At 44.4% G+C, this 17346-nt stretch overlaps 1 protein-coding gene and 2 pseudogenes across 1 annotated transcript in view; all 3 read right to left on the bottom strand.

Moving 5' to 3' along the window:
- Positions 1 to 8710, bottom strand: part of Fam117b (family with sequence similarity 117 member B) — a 72066-nt gene extending 63356 nt beyond the window's left edge. The window contains exon 1 of the mRNA XM_021160544.3: positions 7944 to 8710. Coding sequence (XP_021016203.1) covers positions 7944 to 8538 — 595 coding nt within the window. The 5' untranslated portion in view covers positions 8539 to 8710. The remainder of the gene's footprint in view (positions 1 to 7943) is intronic.
- Positions 8711 to 10567: 1857 nt separating this feature from the next.
- Positions 10568 to 11057, bottom strand: LOC147006047 (large ribosomal subunit protein eL29 pseudogene; annotated as a pseudogene).
- A 1858-nt stretch (positions 11058 to 12915) lies between these two features.
- On the bottom strand, positions 12916 to 13239 carry LOC110302918 (large ribosomal subunit protein eL43 pseudogene; annotated as a pseudogene).
- Positions 13240 to 17346: the final 4107 nt, after the last annotated feature.

The raw sequence follows: 17346 nt of genomic DNA, 5'->3' as shown, positions 1-17346 counted from the left end.
GTGTATTTTAAACAATACACAATAAACATGGCATGTATTGTCTGTCACTGCTGTAAGACAACTGACATGTCTGGTTCCTCCCTTTCCAACCAAAGTCACACAGAGCGTTCTGAGAGAAGGTCTATGCCTGACCTGTGGAATTAGTCACTCTTAAAGAGCAATCATAGTACATGCTTCTTTCATGCTCCTGTCTTGCTGGTTAATTTGAATCTCTGGAGCACTGTATTTTTTTTAAACTGTTGTTTGTAAAGGGTTTTAGTTTTGTTTTGTTTTTACATCTTTGTATTGCATAGTAACTATGCAATACAAACAAACAATACAATACAAACTTAAAAAGTTTGATTGCAAATATGCAGAACTGAACTTAAGTGAAAATTATATGAGCCAAAATGTAGAACTATTATGTTTTACAATACTTCATCCTCAATTGTAAAAAAATATATCACAAGCCAAAAAGATTCCCTTGAAAGTGTGAAATCAGGAGAGATGGCGCAGCAGTTAAGAGCACTGACTGCTCTTCCAAAGGTCCTCAGTTCAAATCCTAGCCTTTGAATGGTGGCTCACAACCATCTGTAGTGAGATCTGATGCCCTCTTCTAGTGTGTTTGAAGATAGCTACAGTGTACTTATATATAATAAATAAATAAATCTTAAAAAAAAAAAGGAAGTGTGAAATCAGCAACTGTTCTTCAATGTTAGAGAAACACTGAATTTTCTGAGTTCTACTTCAGAAGGTACTAAGAAACAGACATGAAAATATGGAGTTTTGGTGTCCTATTTTCTGAGTCTGCCTACTGCTTCAAAGAAGTGTGTGTGTGTGTCTCTTAGGGCTGGAAAGATGGCTCAGGGTGAAGTGAATATCACTGTTCCAGAAGTATTCCCAGCACCCACACCAGACTACCCATGACCACATGTGGCTCCAACTCCAGGGGGATCCAACATCTTCTCCTGGCCTCCACAGACATACTACTACCTCATGTGATTCTTGTACGCACACATATAATTTTAAATTGTACTTTTAAAGGAAATACATCTCTTACTACTTTTCTTGGAAATTTCCCACCCCAATTAACAGTCAAATTTACATAAGACATACAATGAAAAGAATACAAGAATCTATCAACCTATTAGCCACTTCACAAAAATCACGTGTACTAAATTGATTTTTTTTTTTCCTATCAAGTTTCCAAACCATGCTTTGAAGGCTTCTATACAAGTAAGGAACTACTGTTTAGAGTATAGTAACAACACTAGAAGGGACTTTCTTTTTTTTTTTTTAAAGATTTTTATTTATTTATTATATGTAAGTACACTGTAGCTGTCTTCCGACACTCCAGAAGAGGGCGCCAGATCTCGTTACGGATGGTTGTGAGCCACCATGTGGTTGCTGGGATTTGAACTCTGGACCTTCGGAAGAGCAGTCGGGTGCTCTTACCCACTGAGCCATCTCACCAGCCCTTTTTTTTTTTTTTTTTTTTTTATTTATTATATGTAAGTACACTGTAGCTGTCTTCAGACACTCCAGAAGAGGGCGCCAAATCTCGTTACGGATGGTTGTTAGCCACCATGTGGTTGCTGGGATTTGAACTCTGGACCTTTGGAAGAGCAGTCGGGTGCTCTTACCCACTGAGCCACCTCACCAGCTCCTAGAAGGGACTTTCAAAGCCTAAAATTAGACCTGGAAGCAGAATTTTTTTAACAAGTACCCTGGGGTGTTTTCAAGAACCAGGCAATTCTCTGTTTACCAGATCGAAATTTAACAATCTAATTCTAACTACCCTGAGTTAGCAGCATCTTTTCCTATCCCTATAGCAAAAATACCTGACAGAACAACCTAAGGAAAGATTTGTTCTAGGTCCTAGTTTCAGAGATGTCAATCCATTATGGCAAGGAGGACATGACAGAGCATACAATTTCCTATCATGGCAGCCAGCAAGTAGAGGAAATGAAATGTGGGAAGGGGTCAGGGTAAGATGTAACAAAGGATTCACTCAAGGCAACCTCCTTCCTCCATCTAGACCCCTCCTCCTAAAGTTTCAAAAACCTTACAGATAATAGCACCACAGCTAACAGCTGGAGCTCTACCTTATCAGGAGCATGTCACATTCAAATGGCAAGGGCTTGACCTCAGGAGACTGCCTGCTCTTCAGATGCTAGTTCCAAGTCCTGCACCACCTGCACTTCTGACCAACCAGCTACAGATCACAGGTTCCCATGAGCACTTCTAAGGTTTGTAATATTGTAGAATGGATCACAGAACTCAAAAAAATAACTTATTTACACATATTATCAACTTATTATAAAGGACACAAGTAAGGAACAGCCAGATGGCAGGGATTCATAGGATAAGGTATGCAGGTGGCAATAGCTACTAATTATGTAGCTTTAGTTGACATTAAACCCAGGTCTGAACTGCGCAGGTCCATTTACACAAGGATTTTGGTGGAGACTGCAACAAATTGAAAAAGCTCACAGAACTACCACATAGCCTAGAAATATCACAATAGTTTATATGTTAGCTTCTATCATGGATGCATAAAATATGTGTATCCTGTTTCACTACTGCCTGCAAGTGATAATAGTCTGTTTTATCACTATTATAAAACACACATAAACCTATTATAAAAAGTCAACATTTGTCAAACCCTACACATGCAACGCCATGCCTGGCTCTATTCTCAAGAGAAGTGTAAATAACAGTGAGGATGCAGTATTAAACCATAACTACACAATTAACTGTAGCATAACTGCACTGCTGTAATACAGCAAAGCAGCCACCTTCTGTTGCTGTGGCAGTGAGGTTAAGTTTCCAGACCACAATGACGTGATCACCTCCACCAGAGTGAATGGTACACTACTGATGGCAGTAAAAAGTCATCTCTAAGTTCTCATAAATTTTTTTCACCATATATAAAATATGTAATGAACAAAGGATATGTCAAGCTGAATGTTTCGATTTCTAGTAAGACTTTTAATAACTTCAGGCTATTTTTTTAGTAGTTAATTTTAGGAGGAATCAAACGTTATGGAGATTTTCAGCAAATCAGTAGCTTTAACCCCTCAACTATACAAGAATCTGTTAAATTACACATCAGACAACTGAAAAAAAATAAATAAATTTAAGTCCAGCAAGATGGCTCAGAGGGAAGAAAGAGCTGCTTGCTGCCAAACCTGATGACCTTGAGTTCAATCCCTAGAATTAGCACAGTGAAAGCAAAGACCCTATTCTTGAAAACTGTCTTTTGAGCTCTGCAGTGCCATGACACACGTGTATGTGTGTGCACACGTGTACTTAAAAATAAATCTTAAAAAAAAAGTAAAATAAAATAAATCTTAAATATATCACAATTCTTAGTATGAAATGATAAATCAAGTAGGCAAACATTTTATGATGTATTAATGTATAAGAAACAAACTATGTCTCATAAAGATAAATTATGAGTTAATTAAAAATAAAAGGAAGGGGGGCTGGAGAGATGGCTCAGTAATTAAGAGCACTGACTTCCAGAGGTCCTGAGTTCAATTCCCAGCAACCACATGGTGGCTCACAACCATCTGTAATGGGGTCTGATTCCCTCTTCTGGTGTGTCTGAAGATGGCTACAGTGTATTCATCTACATAAAACAAATAATTCTTTAAAAAATAAAATAAAAGGGGCCAAAGATGGCTCAGCAGGTAAAAATGACTGCCACCAATGTGAGTTTGATTCCTGGGACCCTCGCAGTGGACAGAGAGCATCAGCTCTGAAGGGCTGTCCCGACCTCCAGGCATGAACCCTGGCACCCATACAGATTCGGGCGCGCATGCACGCACACGGAAAAAGGGAGGGAGGGAGGAATAGAAAATCAAATAACCCCATTAAAAAATGGGGCTCACAACTGAACAAAGAATTCTCACCTGAGGAATACCGAATGGCAGAGAAGCACCTGAAAAAATGTTCAACATCCTTAATCATCAGGGAAATGCAAATCAAAACAACCCTGAGATTCCACCTCACACCAGTCAGAATGGCTAAGATCAAAAATTCAGGTGACAGCAGATGCTGGCGAGGATGTGGAGAAAGAGGAACACTCCTCCATTGTTGGTGGGATTGCAAGCTTGTACAAACACTCTGGAAATCAGTCTGGCGGTTCCTCAGAAAAATGGACATAGTACTACCGGAGGATCCTGCAATACCTCTCCTGGGCATATATCCAGAAGATGTCCCAACCAGTAAGAAGGACACATGCTCCACTATGTTCATAGCAGCCTTATTTATAATAGCCAGAAGCTGGAAAGAACCCAGATGCCCCTCAACAGAGGAATGGATACAGAAAATGTGGTACATTTACACAATGGAGTACTACTCAGCTATTAAAAAAAAATGAATTTATGAAATTCCTAGGCAAATGGATGGACCTGGAGGGCATCATCTTGAGTGAGGTAACCCAATCACAAAGGAACTCGCACAATATCCACTGATAAGTGGATATTAGCCCAGAAACTTAGGATACCCAAGATATAAGATACAATTTGCTAAACGCATGAAATTCAAGAAGAACGAAGACCAAAGTGTGGACACTTTGCCCCTTCTTAGAAATGGGAACAAAACACCCATGGAAGGAGTTACAGAGACAAAATTTGGAGCTGTGACGAAAGGATGGACCATCTAGTGATTGCCATATGCAGGGATCCATCCCATAATCAGCTTCCAAACGCTGACACCATTGCATACACTAGCAAGATTTTGCTGAAAGGACCCAGATATAGCTGTCTCTTGTGAGACTATGTTGGGGCCTAGCAAACACAGAAGTGGATGATCACAGTCAGCTATTGGATGGATCACATGGCCCCCAATGGAGGAGCTAGAGAAATTACCCAAGGAGCTAAAGGGAACTGCAACCCTATAGGCGGAACAACAATATGAACTAACCAGTACCCCGGAGCTCTTGTCTCTAGCTGCATATGTATCAAAAGATGGCCTAGTCGGCCATCACTGCAAAGAGAGGCCCATTGGTCTTGCAAACTTTATATGCCCCAGTACAGGGGAACCCCAGGGCCAAAAAGGGGGAGTGGGTGGGTAGGGGATTGGGGGGGTGGGTATGGGGGACTTTTGGGATAGCATTGAAAATGTAAACGAGGAAAATACCTAATAAAAAAATAAATTAAAGCCGGGCGTGGTGGCGCACGCCTTTAATCCCAGCACTCGGGAGGCAGAGGCAGGCGGATTTCTGAGTTCGAGGCCAGCTTGGTCTACAAAGTGAGTTCCAGGACAGCCAGAGCTACACAGAGAAACCCTGTCTCAAAAAACCACAAAAAAAAAAAAAAAAAAAAAAAAAAAAAAATAAATTAAAAAAAAAAACTTTTTAAATAAACCTAAAACTGGTGAGACAGCTCAGCAGGTAAAGGTGTCTGTCACCACTCCTAATGACCTAAGTTCAGTCCTCTGGACCCAAAGACTGAAAAGGAGGACAGACTCCAGCAGATTGCCATCTAGTGACATCTCATATGTGACCCTAGCATGTAAGTACCAACAAATGTGCATACTACACAATGTAAAAATAAAGAATCCCATATAACCACGGACTCTATTCATACCACATGACTCACAAGTAACTGCATCTGGGCATTGAGCCCAGTAACTACCCAGAGCCTATTCTAACTGCTCTTATGCTGCCTCTCCACTTCTCATCTAAGTAAGGCAACGGAAAGAAGAGAAAGCACAAAGTCAACTCCACAATTAACCCTGCTGCTGAGTTACTTTCTGAAAGCACAGCTTACGTCACAGACAGGCCCCTGGCAGGCACTGAAGTTAGACATTTAAATAGCTGCCATGGACAAGTGTGTGGTGACTTTATCAGAATCAAGAGAAAGATATTTTGGATCACTCAGTAATTAGTTCAAAGCCCAGAGAAATAGTCAACCACCTAGAGATCCTGAGATCTCCCACAGAGGGACTCTGTAATAATGAAGCCCTGGTGAAGGCTGGACTCTGTTCACCCCATGAGACATCTAGAAGAAGCTAGAGACTGAAGATGAACCTAGGCATCTGAGTCACATGAGGGTTCCAGAACTGCATCAAGAAGCACCTTTGTTTCCAAGTAAGAACTTTCACATTTCATCAAGCCTGCAAACTGGTCATCTCCCTTTAATCAAAAAGGGGCCCAGTAATTACAATGTCTCTTTCTAGATTTGGCCATATAAAACATGGAATGATTTAATCATAGCAGTCTATGCTACTGAAAACGCTTCCCCCACTTTGTATGGACCTAACTAGCGTAAAACAAGAATATATTCCAAAAAGAATATATTCCAAAAAGAAGACATCAGACACCGGCCGGTGGTGGCCCTTTAATCCCAGTACTTGGGAGGCAGAGGCAGGTGGATTTCTGAGTTCGAGGCCAGCCTGGTCTACAAAGTGAGTTCCAGGACAGCCAGCAGGGCTATACAGAGAAACCCTGTCTTGAAAAAAGAAAAAAAAGCCATCAGACATTTACACTCGAGTAAGACTGAGAGACCTAACAACAAGCAGTATCCCTCACACCTAGTTTAGGAGTAACTACTCCATTTTTTTCTGGTTTTGGAGGGTGGAGAGTGGGGGAGGGGGTGCCTTTGGAAAATATGAATGAGCACACAAGGAGCCCAATGTCCCCGGAAATAAAGCCTCCTTCACATTTGACTGTTTACCCTAATCAAGTTCTCCTCAGGGTGTGTTGCAAATCAACTTTTTAAAACATTCTGTTATCAGATTGAGGGGCCCTGTCTCCTTCCTTGTCTACTGCCCACTTAAGCAGCTCATCTACCAGACACCAGATGCACTATCCTAGCTCCAGAAACTCAATGGCAAACTGCAGAAATCTTGTTCAGCATGCATGCAATTTTGGTGTGCAATGTATTTCTCAGACGTTCTCTTATACATTAGAAGCTGCTCCCTTGATCTAATTTGAAGACTTGTTCTTTGTGGCATACAAGCAGAGTCAAAGCTCACCTGTCACCACTTGTTCTTAACCCATCTAAAGGAAAATATGAAAGCTAAAATGAGGTCTTGTATGAAAACCACTTGCCCATTATTGAAGGGAGGGAATCCTCTTAGCAACATCTTTTAAAAGCATTTTGTAGCCTGGCAAAGTAGCATGCTTTTGACTCCAGCACTCAGAAGGTAGAGGCAGTTGGTGAGGCTAACCTATCTACATGGTGAGTTACAGACCAGATGAGGCTACAGGGAGCCTGTTTCAAAACGCAAACAAAAAATAAAAAATAAAAATAAAAAAACAAAACAAAACAAAATGGGCAGGCCTTTAATCCCTGCACTAGGAAGGCAGAAGCAGGCAGATCAAGGCCAGCCTGGTCTACACTGCAAGTTCCAGGTCAGCCAGCGGTAGTGAGAGTGTTTCAGGGAGGGGGGAGGGGGGAAACAAAGAATAAGTCTAAGAGAAATAAAACCAGTATCTCAGAAATACACTCAGACCCTCAGGCTAGCTATCTACCATTTACGTATATGTGTAAATACATACATAGACCTATGCACACACCCCAAAGCAATCTTGCTTAACTTCTCCCTTCTTGCTACTCATTAAGTCTTACGAAATACAAAAACTGCTCCCAGCTTCACAACTCTTCAATGATCCAAATCCGCCTTTGCGGATGCATTCAGTCCTCCAGATCCGAAACTGTTTTGTGGAACAGAAACACTAAGCAGCACACAAGTGCTATTTGCAAGCATTAACCGCGTCACCAAAAGTGACAGGACCAGCCCCAGCAGTAGCGACGCAAGGCCAAACCCCAGGGTTTATGATTTCCACAAATTGAGCCCAGGCCCAAGGTTAGCGGCCGCACCTCCACGGCGGAGACCCGCACGGGCACGACGCAGGGGTGGCGGACCGCACGCCCCGCCCCGCCCCGCCCCGCCCCACCGGAGCGCTGCAGTCCCCACTCGGCGGCACAGGACCCCTGCCCAAAACGTACCTGCTTTGCACACGGGGGCGCTGGGGCTCCTCTTCTCCGCCGAGGGCCGGCCCTGCTCTGGGGACCTCCTCCGGTGGCGGACGCGGGCGGAGGGTGGGGCCGCACTCACCTCGCTCGGCCACAGGTGGGTGGGCGACGAGCTGGGCGACGACACGGTGCCCAGCAGGGGCGGCGGCGGCTGCGGGCGCGGAGGACTGCTTCGGGCCCCAGGCGCCGTGCCGCGCGTGGGGCTGGTACCGCGCGTGGACGTCACGGACGCTCCGGTCTGCGTGGCCACCGTGGGGCTGGTGCGCGCCGCCGCGCTGCCGCCGCCGCCACCGCCGCGCGTGGGGCTGGTGCTGCGTGAGGCGGTGCGCGGGCCGCCACTGCCGCCGCCGCCCGAGGGGCCTGAGGCGCCTCCGCTGCCTCCGTTGTTGCCGCCGCCGCCGCCGCCCCGCGTGGGGCTGCCATGTTGCTGCTGCTGCTTCAGCTGGAACGGCACCGTCGCCCTCATGGGCTGCAGGCGGCTCCCGGGGGCCCCGGGCGGGCCGACCGCGCCACCCGCGAGGGCGCCGGCGGGCGTGGGAGACCCATTGCGCCTCACCCGCTGGGACATGGTCCCCCCGCCCCAGAGACGGCGGCCGGGGGTGCTGGGTGGCGGGGACCGGCTGCTCGGGGCCCGAGGGAAGGCCTGAGCCAGCGGGTGACGAAGCCTGACTTCGGGACCAGGGGGCGCGCGGGCAGCGACGGGCAGCGACGAGGTGATGCAGCCGCCGCCGCGGCTCCTCATCAACAATAGTGTCTCCTCCGTTGTCCCCGCCCCCTGCCGCCGCTCATTGGTGTAGCGTCAGCGCGCTCGAGCCACTCGGCCTCGCTGATTGGCTGCGCGCAGCTCGGCTCCAGAGGCTGCTTGTGCTCTTTAAAGAGAAAGAGGCCCGCCCCCGAGGGGTCGGGCGGCGGAGGAAACCGGCCGTGGCAGGAGGGGGAGTGCAGGGGGAACGCTTGTGGCTTGTGTAGAGGGATGCGGGCGGGGGGTGGGGTGGGGGCCGTGCGTGTGCGGACGTGTGTGTGTGCGTGCGTGTGTGTGTGTGTGTGTACACGTGCGTGTACGTGTAGGCGCGCGCCCGGCCACGCGCGTCCCTGTTTCCCGCTGGAGGGAGCCCCTGGGACTCCTGGAATTTGGCCAAAGGGACGGACTGTACGGGACCACGGTGTGCCCGGAGATGGTCTGAACCGACTCTTTCCCTCTGAAACTCATTTCCTTACAGCAGTGGTGTCTGTAAGTTAACACGTACGCACATCTCTTTGGAGACTCCCCTCACCGCCCCCCCCAATCTTTTTGTTCTGCCCTAATTCCATCTACCTATGAGCAGGGCTCAAAAATAAAAGAACTTTAATTCTAGGGTATTTTGTATCTTTCTTTTCTTTCCTTTTTTCTTTTTGGTGCTACAAAGATTCAAATATCAGGATGATTATATTTGCAGGTTAGAATGCAACTTTAGATGGTATCTGTGAAGTTCAATTATTGAATAGTGTTGCTACTAGCCCCCCCCATATAGATCTCAAGTAATCAAGAATTTATTTGATCAGTTGCTTTACATTTCCCTTATACCTTAGAAAGATGCAAGTTTATAAAGTGCTGTGGCCTCCACTTGCTCCTCTCTATTTGAGACAGAACTGGGTGCACCACCCATATCTTATTTATTTATTTATTTATGTATTTATTTATTACGTTTATGTATCTGGTTTGTGAATAAGCATGTGCATGCATGTAGAGGTCAAAGGACAACCTGATCTTTTCTAACATGTCTGTGCAGGGAATCAGACTCATGCATCAGACTGAGCCATTATTGGCCCACCATTCATAGTTTAGTCTGGTGGAGAAAATAAGTCTCCACGGTTTTCATAAGAACTCTCTGAAAGGCAAGAAATTCTAAAGTAATACGCGGGTTCCTCTTCAATTAAAAAGTCGACATGCAGACTGCACGTGACATCCTTAATCCCTTTGTGGCTTTGATAGCTATACATTCTAAAAAGATCCCTTAACCAAGGAGTAGTGGTTCTGGTGACAGGTTCTAGGCCTCAAGTCCTATTGGGTTCCTGTAGAAAGCTGTTAGGTAGGTTCCTAGGGTCCTGGAGAGAATCAAATCCCCCACATAGCCTGTAATCTCAGGTATGTCCTTAAACACGTTTCTTATTTGTAAGGTATAGCTAAGCAATACCATCTGCTACAGACAGTTCTAAATATTAACCATGGTTTTGATGAGAAGATGCTGTGCAGGAAGCTCTCAGAACTCCTTTTCTAGCAGTCTCTATCCATTCATTCATTCATTCATCATTGTACATATATGTGTGCATCCCAACAGACAAAACCTCAGGAAAGGAAAGACATTCTGTTACTAAGTCTTTCTGTCTTACTCAAGTGTAAATGGCCAATGGCTTCCTTTTGGAATATATTCTGGTATCCTAGGATCTCTGATAATTTGTTTTGTTTGTTACTGACCTAAAGGCCTCTTTTTTTTTTTTTTTTTTTTAACAGATCTTGCCTGAGTTTATTTGTAAGAACAGCATAGGACACCTGCAAATAGTGTGTGGAGAGGTGTGTCACAGCAGTCCATCTGTCTTCACACTGGCAGGATCCTTTTCTATGGGGCCTTCACAGGGGCCTGGGCACCTTTGGGGGCCTGAGCACCTTTGGGAGCCTGGGCTGGAGCTGAAGCCTGGGCCTTAGCTGGAGCTTTGGCTCCTGCCTTGGTTTGGACCTTAGGCTTCGGTTGGCAGAGCCTCTGACCCTTGGCCATGTAGTTTCGAATCCGCTTCCCAAGCTTAGACTGAGCAAATGAAAGCCAGCCGCTTGAGTTTGGGGCGTTTTGGCATCTTGGGCTTGATGGCCTGAGGCTTCACCAGGGCCTTGATGGCCTCTGCGTGCGCACTCACTGCCTTTGCATTATTGGCCTGCATCTTCTTCAGGCCTTTCTTGTGCTTCTTGGCAAAGCGCATGTTCCTCAGGAACTTGGGGTCAACCCCCTTAAGAGATTCGTATCTTTGCGACTGGGGTTTCTTGATGCCATTTCTGTGCCATTTACAGGACTGGTTGTGTGTGGTGTGGTTCTTGGACTTGGCCATGTCTGCACGGTAACCCACCACACCCGCAGCGCCTGAGACAGGAAGAGCAGGTCTCCTTTTTTTAAGCTAAAAAACTGTTTTCATCAGATAAGCTGTATAAGATCAAAAGTTAAAATGGTTTGCATAGTTAAAACATGGTCTGCTGAAGCTAGTTCCTTAGTTCCTTTTTTTTTTTTTTAAACAGGTAGAGTCCCATATAGCTCAGGCTAGCCTGAAACTCACAATGTAGCTGAGGACAACCTTGGATTCCTGATCCCTCTTTTCTCCACCACTTGAAAATTAAGATTTATAGGGCTGGAGCGATGGCTGAGCGGTTAAGATCACTGACTGCTCTTCCAGAGGTCCTGAGTTCAATTCCCAGCAACCACATGGTGGCTCACGACCATCTCTAAGGGTGTCTGATGCCTTCTGGTGTGTCTGAAGACAGCTACAGTGTACTCAACATAAAATAAAAATTAAGAAAGAAAGAAAGAAAGAAAGAAAGAAAGAAAGAAAGAAAGAAAGGAAGGAAGGAAGGAAGGAAGGAAGGAAGGAAGGAAGGAAGAAAGAAAGAAAGAAAGAAAGAAAGAAAGAAAGAAAGAAAGAAAGAAAGAAAGAAAGAAAGAAAGAAAGATTAAGATTAAGATTTATGCCACCGTGGCCAGTTGAAACTCAAAACTGACTGATGTCTCCTTTTTTCACATTTTCCTATAGCTGTGTTTCTCACAGGATCACAGATCCAATGGGTATGAAAAACAAAACAAAACAAAACAACCCTTTTATCTCATTTAACCTGCCTGCTTAATTCATAGACCTAGAGCTGAACTTTCAATGAGAACCGTTATTAGTCATTGAAGCTGTCTTCATACTAAAGGCTATTGTAGTTACTTGTAAATTAAAAACCATGAAATCATCAGAAAATCTTAGCAATCAAAACATAAATAGTTCAAATTGTAGTGTTGGGTGCCTTGGAGTGGTTCTGGGTTGTTTTTTTTTTTTGTTTTTTTTTTTTTGGTTTGTTTTAGTTATTTTGGGTTTTTTGTTTGTTGTTGTTGTTTTGTTTGGTTTGGTTTGGTTTGGTTTGGTTTTTGGAGACAGGGTTTCTCTGTGTAGCCCTGGCTGTCCTGGAACTCACTTTGTAGACCAGGCTGGCCTCAAACTCAGAAATCCGCCTGCCTCAAGTGCTGGGATTAAAGGCGTGTGCCACCACCGCCTGGCGTGGTTCTGTTTTTAAGTGAATGGAAATGAATAAAAGCATCCTTTGCTGTCATCCTGGTCCATTGAAGAATCAAGGCAAACCATACATCAAGGTAAGGTAGGAGGCTTTGTGCTCTGGCTCCTCTCTGAAGAGTGACCTTGTTTGTCAAGAATCAGGCAAATAAGCACCCCTCTGCTTGAGCCCCACACCTCTCAGGAAATGATTCTTTCCAAGGTTGAAATGTGACTTATGAAATTTTAGGCAAGAAGCAACATATTTGAATTAGTCTGTCTGTATTTGAACTCGAGGTTCTTCCAGGTGTGAAACAATCCCAGCACAGCAAAATAGTAACACACGAACCTCAGAAGATAAAATTATTGACAGACGTATTTGCTTCTGGGTCTGCTTAACTCTTTACAAGAAAGAAGATATAAATTTTAAGATTTTTAATATATATATCTAAGTAGTTTGCCTGTGCTTCAGGGCATCGAGTGTTCGTGGATACCAGAAAGCAGTGGGTGTGGGGTGTGCTGGAAGTAGAGTTATAGACGTTTCCTAGCGGCTATGTGGGTGCTGGGAATTTAACCCAGGTCTGTTAGCCTCTGAACCATGTTTCCTGTTCCCAAGAAAATGTGTGGGGTTTTTTTATTTTAATTTATTTTATTTTTTTTACGTAAATAACCCGTGTATTGCAGGCTAGGCAAGTCTCAGACAGCAGGGCTTCTACTGGTCTTTCAGTTCCTTCAGTCTTCTGATGGCAGACTTCACTGTGACTGCAGAGGTGGTGTTGTAGGTCCAGGCCTCACCTGCCACTGTTTTCATGCAGGAACCACAGTGCCAGATGCCGACGGCTCGTCTCTTCATCTTGGTCTTGCCACAGAAGGAGCAAGTGTACTTGGCGTGCTGGCTGATTTCAATTTTCTTCACCATTTTCCGGAGGGAGGCACCATAGAGGGTCCCGTACTTGCCAATGATGCCGACCTTCTTGGTGCGTTTAGCCATGTCGCCGGAACCCAAGCCCAAGTCCAAAGAGCGTGTTTTTTTTTTTAAAGAATTATTTATTATACATAAGTACACTGTTGCTCTCTTCAGATGCACCAGAAGAGGGCGTCAGATCTCATTATGGGTGGTTGTGAGCCACCATGTGGTTGCTGAGATTTGAACTCAGGACCTCCAGGAGAGCAGTCAGTGCTCTTACTCACTGAGCCATCTCGCCAGCCCAAAAATGGGTTTTTATGACTCTTATTTTTTCTGTAGTTTTTTTTCAAGTTCCTTTAATTATAATAAAATCATCTCCATCCTTCTACAAGTATTTCTAAAATGTGATTGAACAGAACTTTTATATATATATATACATATATATATATATATATATATACATATATATATATATACATAAACTTTAAAATCAACTTTCAACTTTAAAATCTAAAAATAAATAAAAGGAGGGAATAAAATAGACAAAATTAAAATTGTAAGTGCATTATAGTTACAATAATGCAAAAACTATGCACATAAAATACTAGAGGGTAAAATAAATACATGACACGTCTGAGCGGTGGTGGCACACACAGTCAGTCCCAGTGCTTGGGAAGCAGAGGCAGGTGGATCTCTGGGAGTTGGAGGCCAGCCTGATCTACAGAGTGAGTTCTAGGACAGCCAGGACCATACATAGAAACACAGTCTCAAAATAAATAATAACAATAACAATAATAATAATACCATTTTGAGATAGAATTTGTAGAGGTGTTATTTTCTCCAAGAAACATGGGATGCTGATTTCCTATTTAGGAGGAGGATTCATAAAGCTTAAGTTGCTAATTGGTGTTTTCTTTCTTTCTTTATTTTTTTAGGTTTTTCGAGACAGGGTTTCTCTGCGTAGCCCTGGCTGTCCTGGAACTCACTTTGTAGACCAGGCTGGCCTCGAACTTAGAAATCCACCTGCTTCTGCCTTCCAAGTGCTGGGACTAAAGGCATGCACCACCACCGCCCCGGCTTAATTGGTGTTTTCTACTTAAAACCCAACTGTTAGTTTACCTCAGATCATCAAGGTCTTTCAGGCACTTCCTTGTCCCTTTGATGGCTTGTGCACTCTGATCTTGAAATAGGGAAAGTACAGGGCCTGGAGAGATGGCTCAGTGGTTAAGAGCACTGACTGCTCTTCCAGAGATCCTGAGTTCAATTCCCAGCAACCACATGGTGGCTCACAACCATCTGTAATGAGATCTGATGCCCTCTTCTGGTGTGTCTGATGACAGCTATAGTGTATACACATACATAAAATAAATAAATCTTTATAAAGAAAGAAATAGGGGAAAGTACCTCAGGAGCCTATCTTGCCTTTCAGTCCCCACAGCAATATCTGTGCCTAGAAGTCCACATGGTTTCCTATTTAGCTGCCTGCACGGCATCCCTTATATATCTTGTATATATCTCCAAACTGATCCCCACAGGATTCATCATTCCCTGGACACTCATCTGCCACTAAATGGCTCCCCTTCCATCTTACTCAGTTATCACACCCATTGGTCTGAATCAAAACTCTTAGAGGTTCTCTGGCCTACAGGAAAGCCAGTAAAACACTCGCCCTTGTCATCTGACGTCCTGAAACTCGCGTGAAAAGAACATTCTCTAAACTCCACCCCTTTTAGCCATGCCTAGGTTCCCTTCCACCCTTCCTGGGCAGTCTCTGCCATGCCCTACTCTTCCAAGTGCCCACTTCTCCAAACTTACTCCTCCCCACCAGAGTTAATCCCCTCCACCTACACACATTGTTCATCTGCTTCCTTTTGTTTTGAGACAGAGTCTCTCTATTTTGTAGCTCTGACTGTTTAAGAACTCATTGTATAGACCAGTCTGACCTCGAACTCACAGACATGCATCTGTCTCTGCCCCCCAAGTGCTGTGATTAAAGGCCACCACACCAGCTTGTTAGCGTGGCTTTTAAAACCTGAATTTGAGCTGCTTGTTGTATATAAACCTGCAATCCCAAAGCTAGGGAGACAAAGGCAGAGGATCATTAATTTGATCTACAGAGCATAACAACACACACGCACACACACAGACTTGGGGCTGGAGGTGGATGGCTCAGAGATAGCATGTTTGCCCAACATATTCAGACTCCAGGTTCCATACCCAACACCACAAAACAAACAGAACACTCACATCAGAGCACCTTCCTCTACTGCACAGCTTTCTGTTTCCCTTCAGATACAGCCTATCAATTACTGAGGCTTACCACATCTCTCCGGGCCCTCCTCTACCTAACTCTTCCTCAGTAGGTTCCAGCCACCCAGACATTCTTTCATTTCCCTAAGTTCTGGACACTCTCACCCCAAGCCTTCACACTTACTATTTCCTGTACTCCAAACCACTCCTTCCTCTCATCATCTGCTCCAGTCTTAATTACTTTATTATTTTTTTAATCAAGGAGGCAGGAGGTTGCCTTTTTCTCCCCTTAAATCCACTTCCCTGTATTAACATGTTCCTGCTGTGGCCATAACAACACATTTAGTAATCAGAGTTCCCTCTCAATGTTCAGTTCATTCACCCTCTCGACACTCATTGTGAGCCTTCTGTGTGTGGAGCGTGTAATGGCTCTATAGAGCTGGGCAACTCCACACGCTCCATGGACCTAGCAATGAACAAATAAACAAAACATACATGTGTACGCACATGCAACCATATGTGTAAGTTATTGCCCATGGCAAAATTCTATGAAGAAAATTACAGCGTCATAAAAGAACAATGGAGACCTAGCTAAACTAGGCAAGAACTCTTTTCTCAAGATAGGGCTTTTAAGATGAGACCTAAAAGATAGAGCTATCATAAAAGAATATTCCAGACAAAATAGCTATTTGGACTCAAGAAAGGAAAACCTCTATGTGTTTAAAGAAGCCAAATAAAGCCAGTGTCCAGAAGGCAAGGGTGGTTCAGAGGTAAAACTTGGAAGGTAGAGGCATGTGAGAGAGAAACATGTATGCCCTGGTAAGAGGTTCAGACTTCATGCCTTTGATCTGTCTGTTTTGTCTTTTGAGACAGGGTTTTGCTATGTAGACTACGTTGGCCTCAAACTCACTATGTAACCCAGGCTAGCTTCAAACTTTTAGGTTTTTTAAAACTGTGTACATATGCATGGTATGTAGACATGTGTGTTTGCATACATGTGGGCATGTGCATGTAGAAGTGCAGGCCCATTTTGCACATGTGTGTAGAGGCACGAGGTTGGTGCTGGGAGTCTCTTCTGTGCCTCTCCATGAACCTGTAGCTCATTGATAAGGCTAGGATCCTTCTTCTCCGCTTTCTTAGTTCTAGCATTACAGGCAAGTCAACATACTCACCCAATATTTAAATGGGTTCTGGGAACATCTAGCCCTCACATTTGCGTGGAAAGTGCTTTAACCACTGCACTATCTGCCCAAGCCTGGTACCTTCAAACGACTGACTCAGCCACCAGAGTCCTGGGATTACAGGTATGGGATTACAGAACACCCCACTTAAATCAGATTGTATTCATTTTGAATAAAGCTAGGCCCCATCTATTGCCTGTCTGAGCAGAATGTCTAATTGGAAAGCAACAACAGATACCAAAAATAGAAACAAAAAGCAACCTGATATTTGCTGAAGTGTGTGAACACAAAGGGGTATTTCTTTGCACAAGACTCAATGCATATCTCCAAGTCCTACTTGTCACAACCTAGACTCTAATTTGTTTGTTTTTTTCCAGACAGGTTTTCTCTGTGTAACAGCCCTAGAGGTCTTGTAACTCACTCTGTAGACCATGCTGGCCTAAGATCTGCCTGCCTCTGTGCCCCACCATGCCCTGCCAATCTTTCTTCTTCTTAAACATTAACCCCTATGTCACATGTGGACCTGGATTCTCTTTCTTTGGTCTACTCCTCTCTGGTTCCATTTTGTTCTCTGAATAACTCCATGCCTTTGTTAAAAGCATCCTCTCTGACTTCACCAGGCTGCATCTCTGCTAGCAAATCCTGATCACAACAGAAGCCAGAGGCTGAATCTTCCCAGCAAAGTGTGGCACAGAGAGAATTAACTAGACTTCTGCTTTGTGTTTATCACCAGTGCCTTTTCTGTTGCTTTCATATTGGGAATCCACTTGGC

Source organism: Mus caroli, unplaced genomic scaffold (assembly GCF_978045245.1).
Source record: "Mus caroli unplaced genomic scaffold, Mus_caroli_1 scaffold_1, whole genome shotgun sequence".
In the NCBI taxonomy this organism is placed as follows: Eukaryota; Metazoa; Chordata; class Mammalia; order Rodentia; family Muridae; genus Mus; species Mus caroli.
This window is presented reverse-complemented; position numbering and strand designations above follow the sequence as displayed.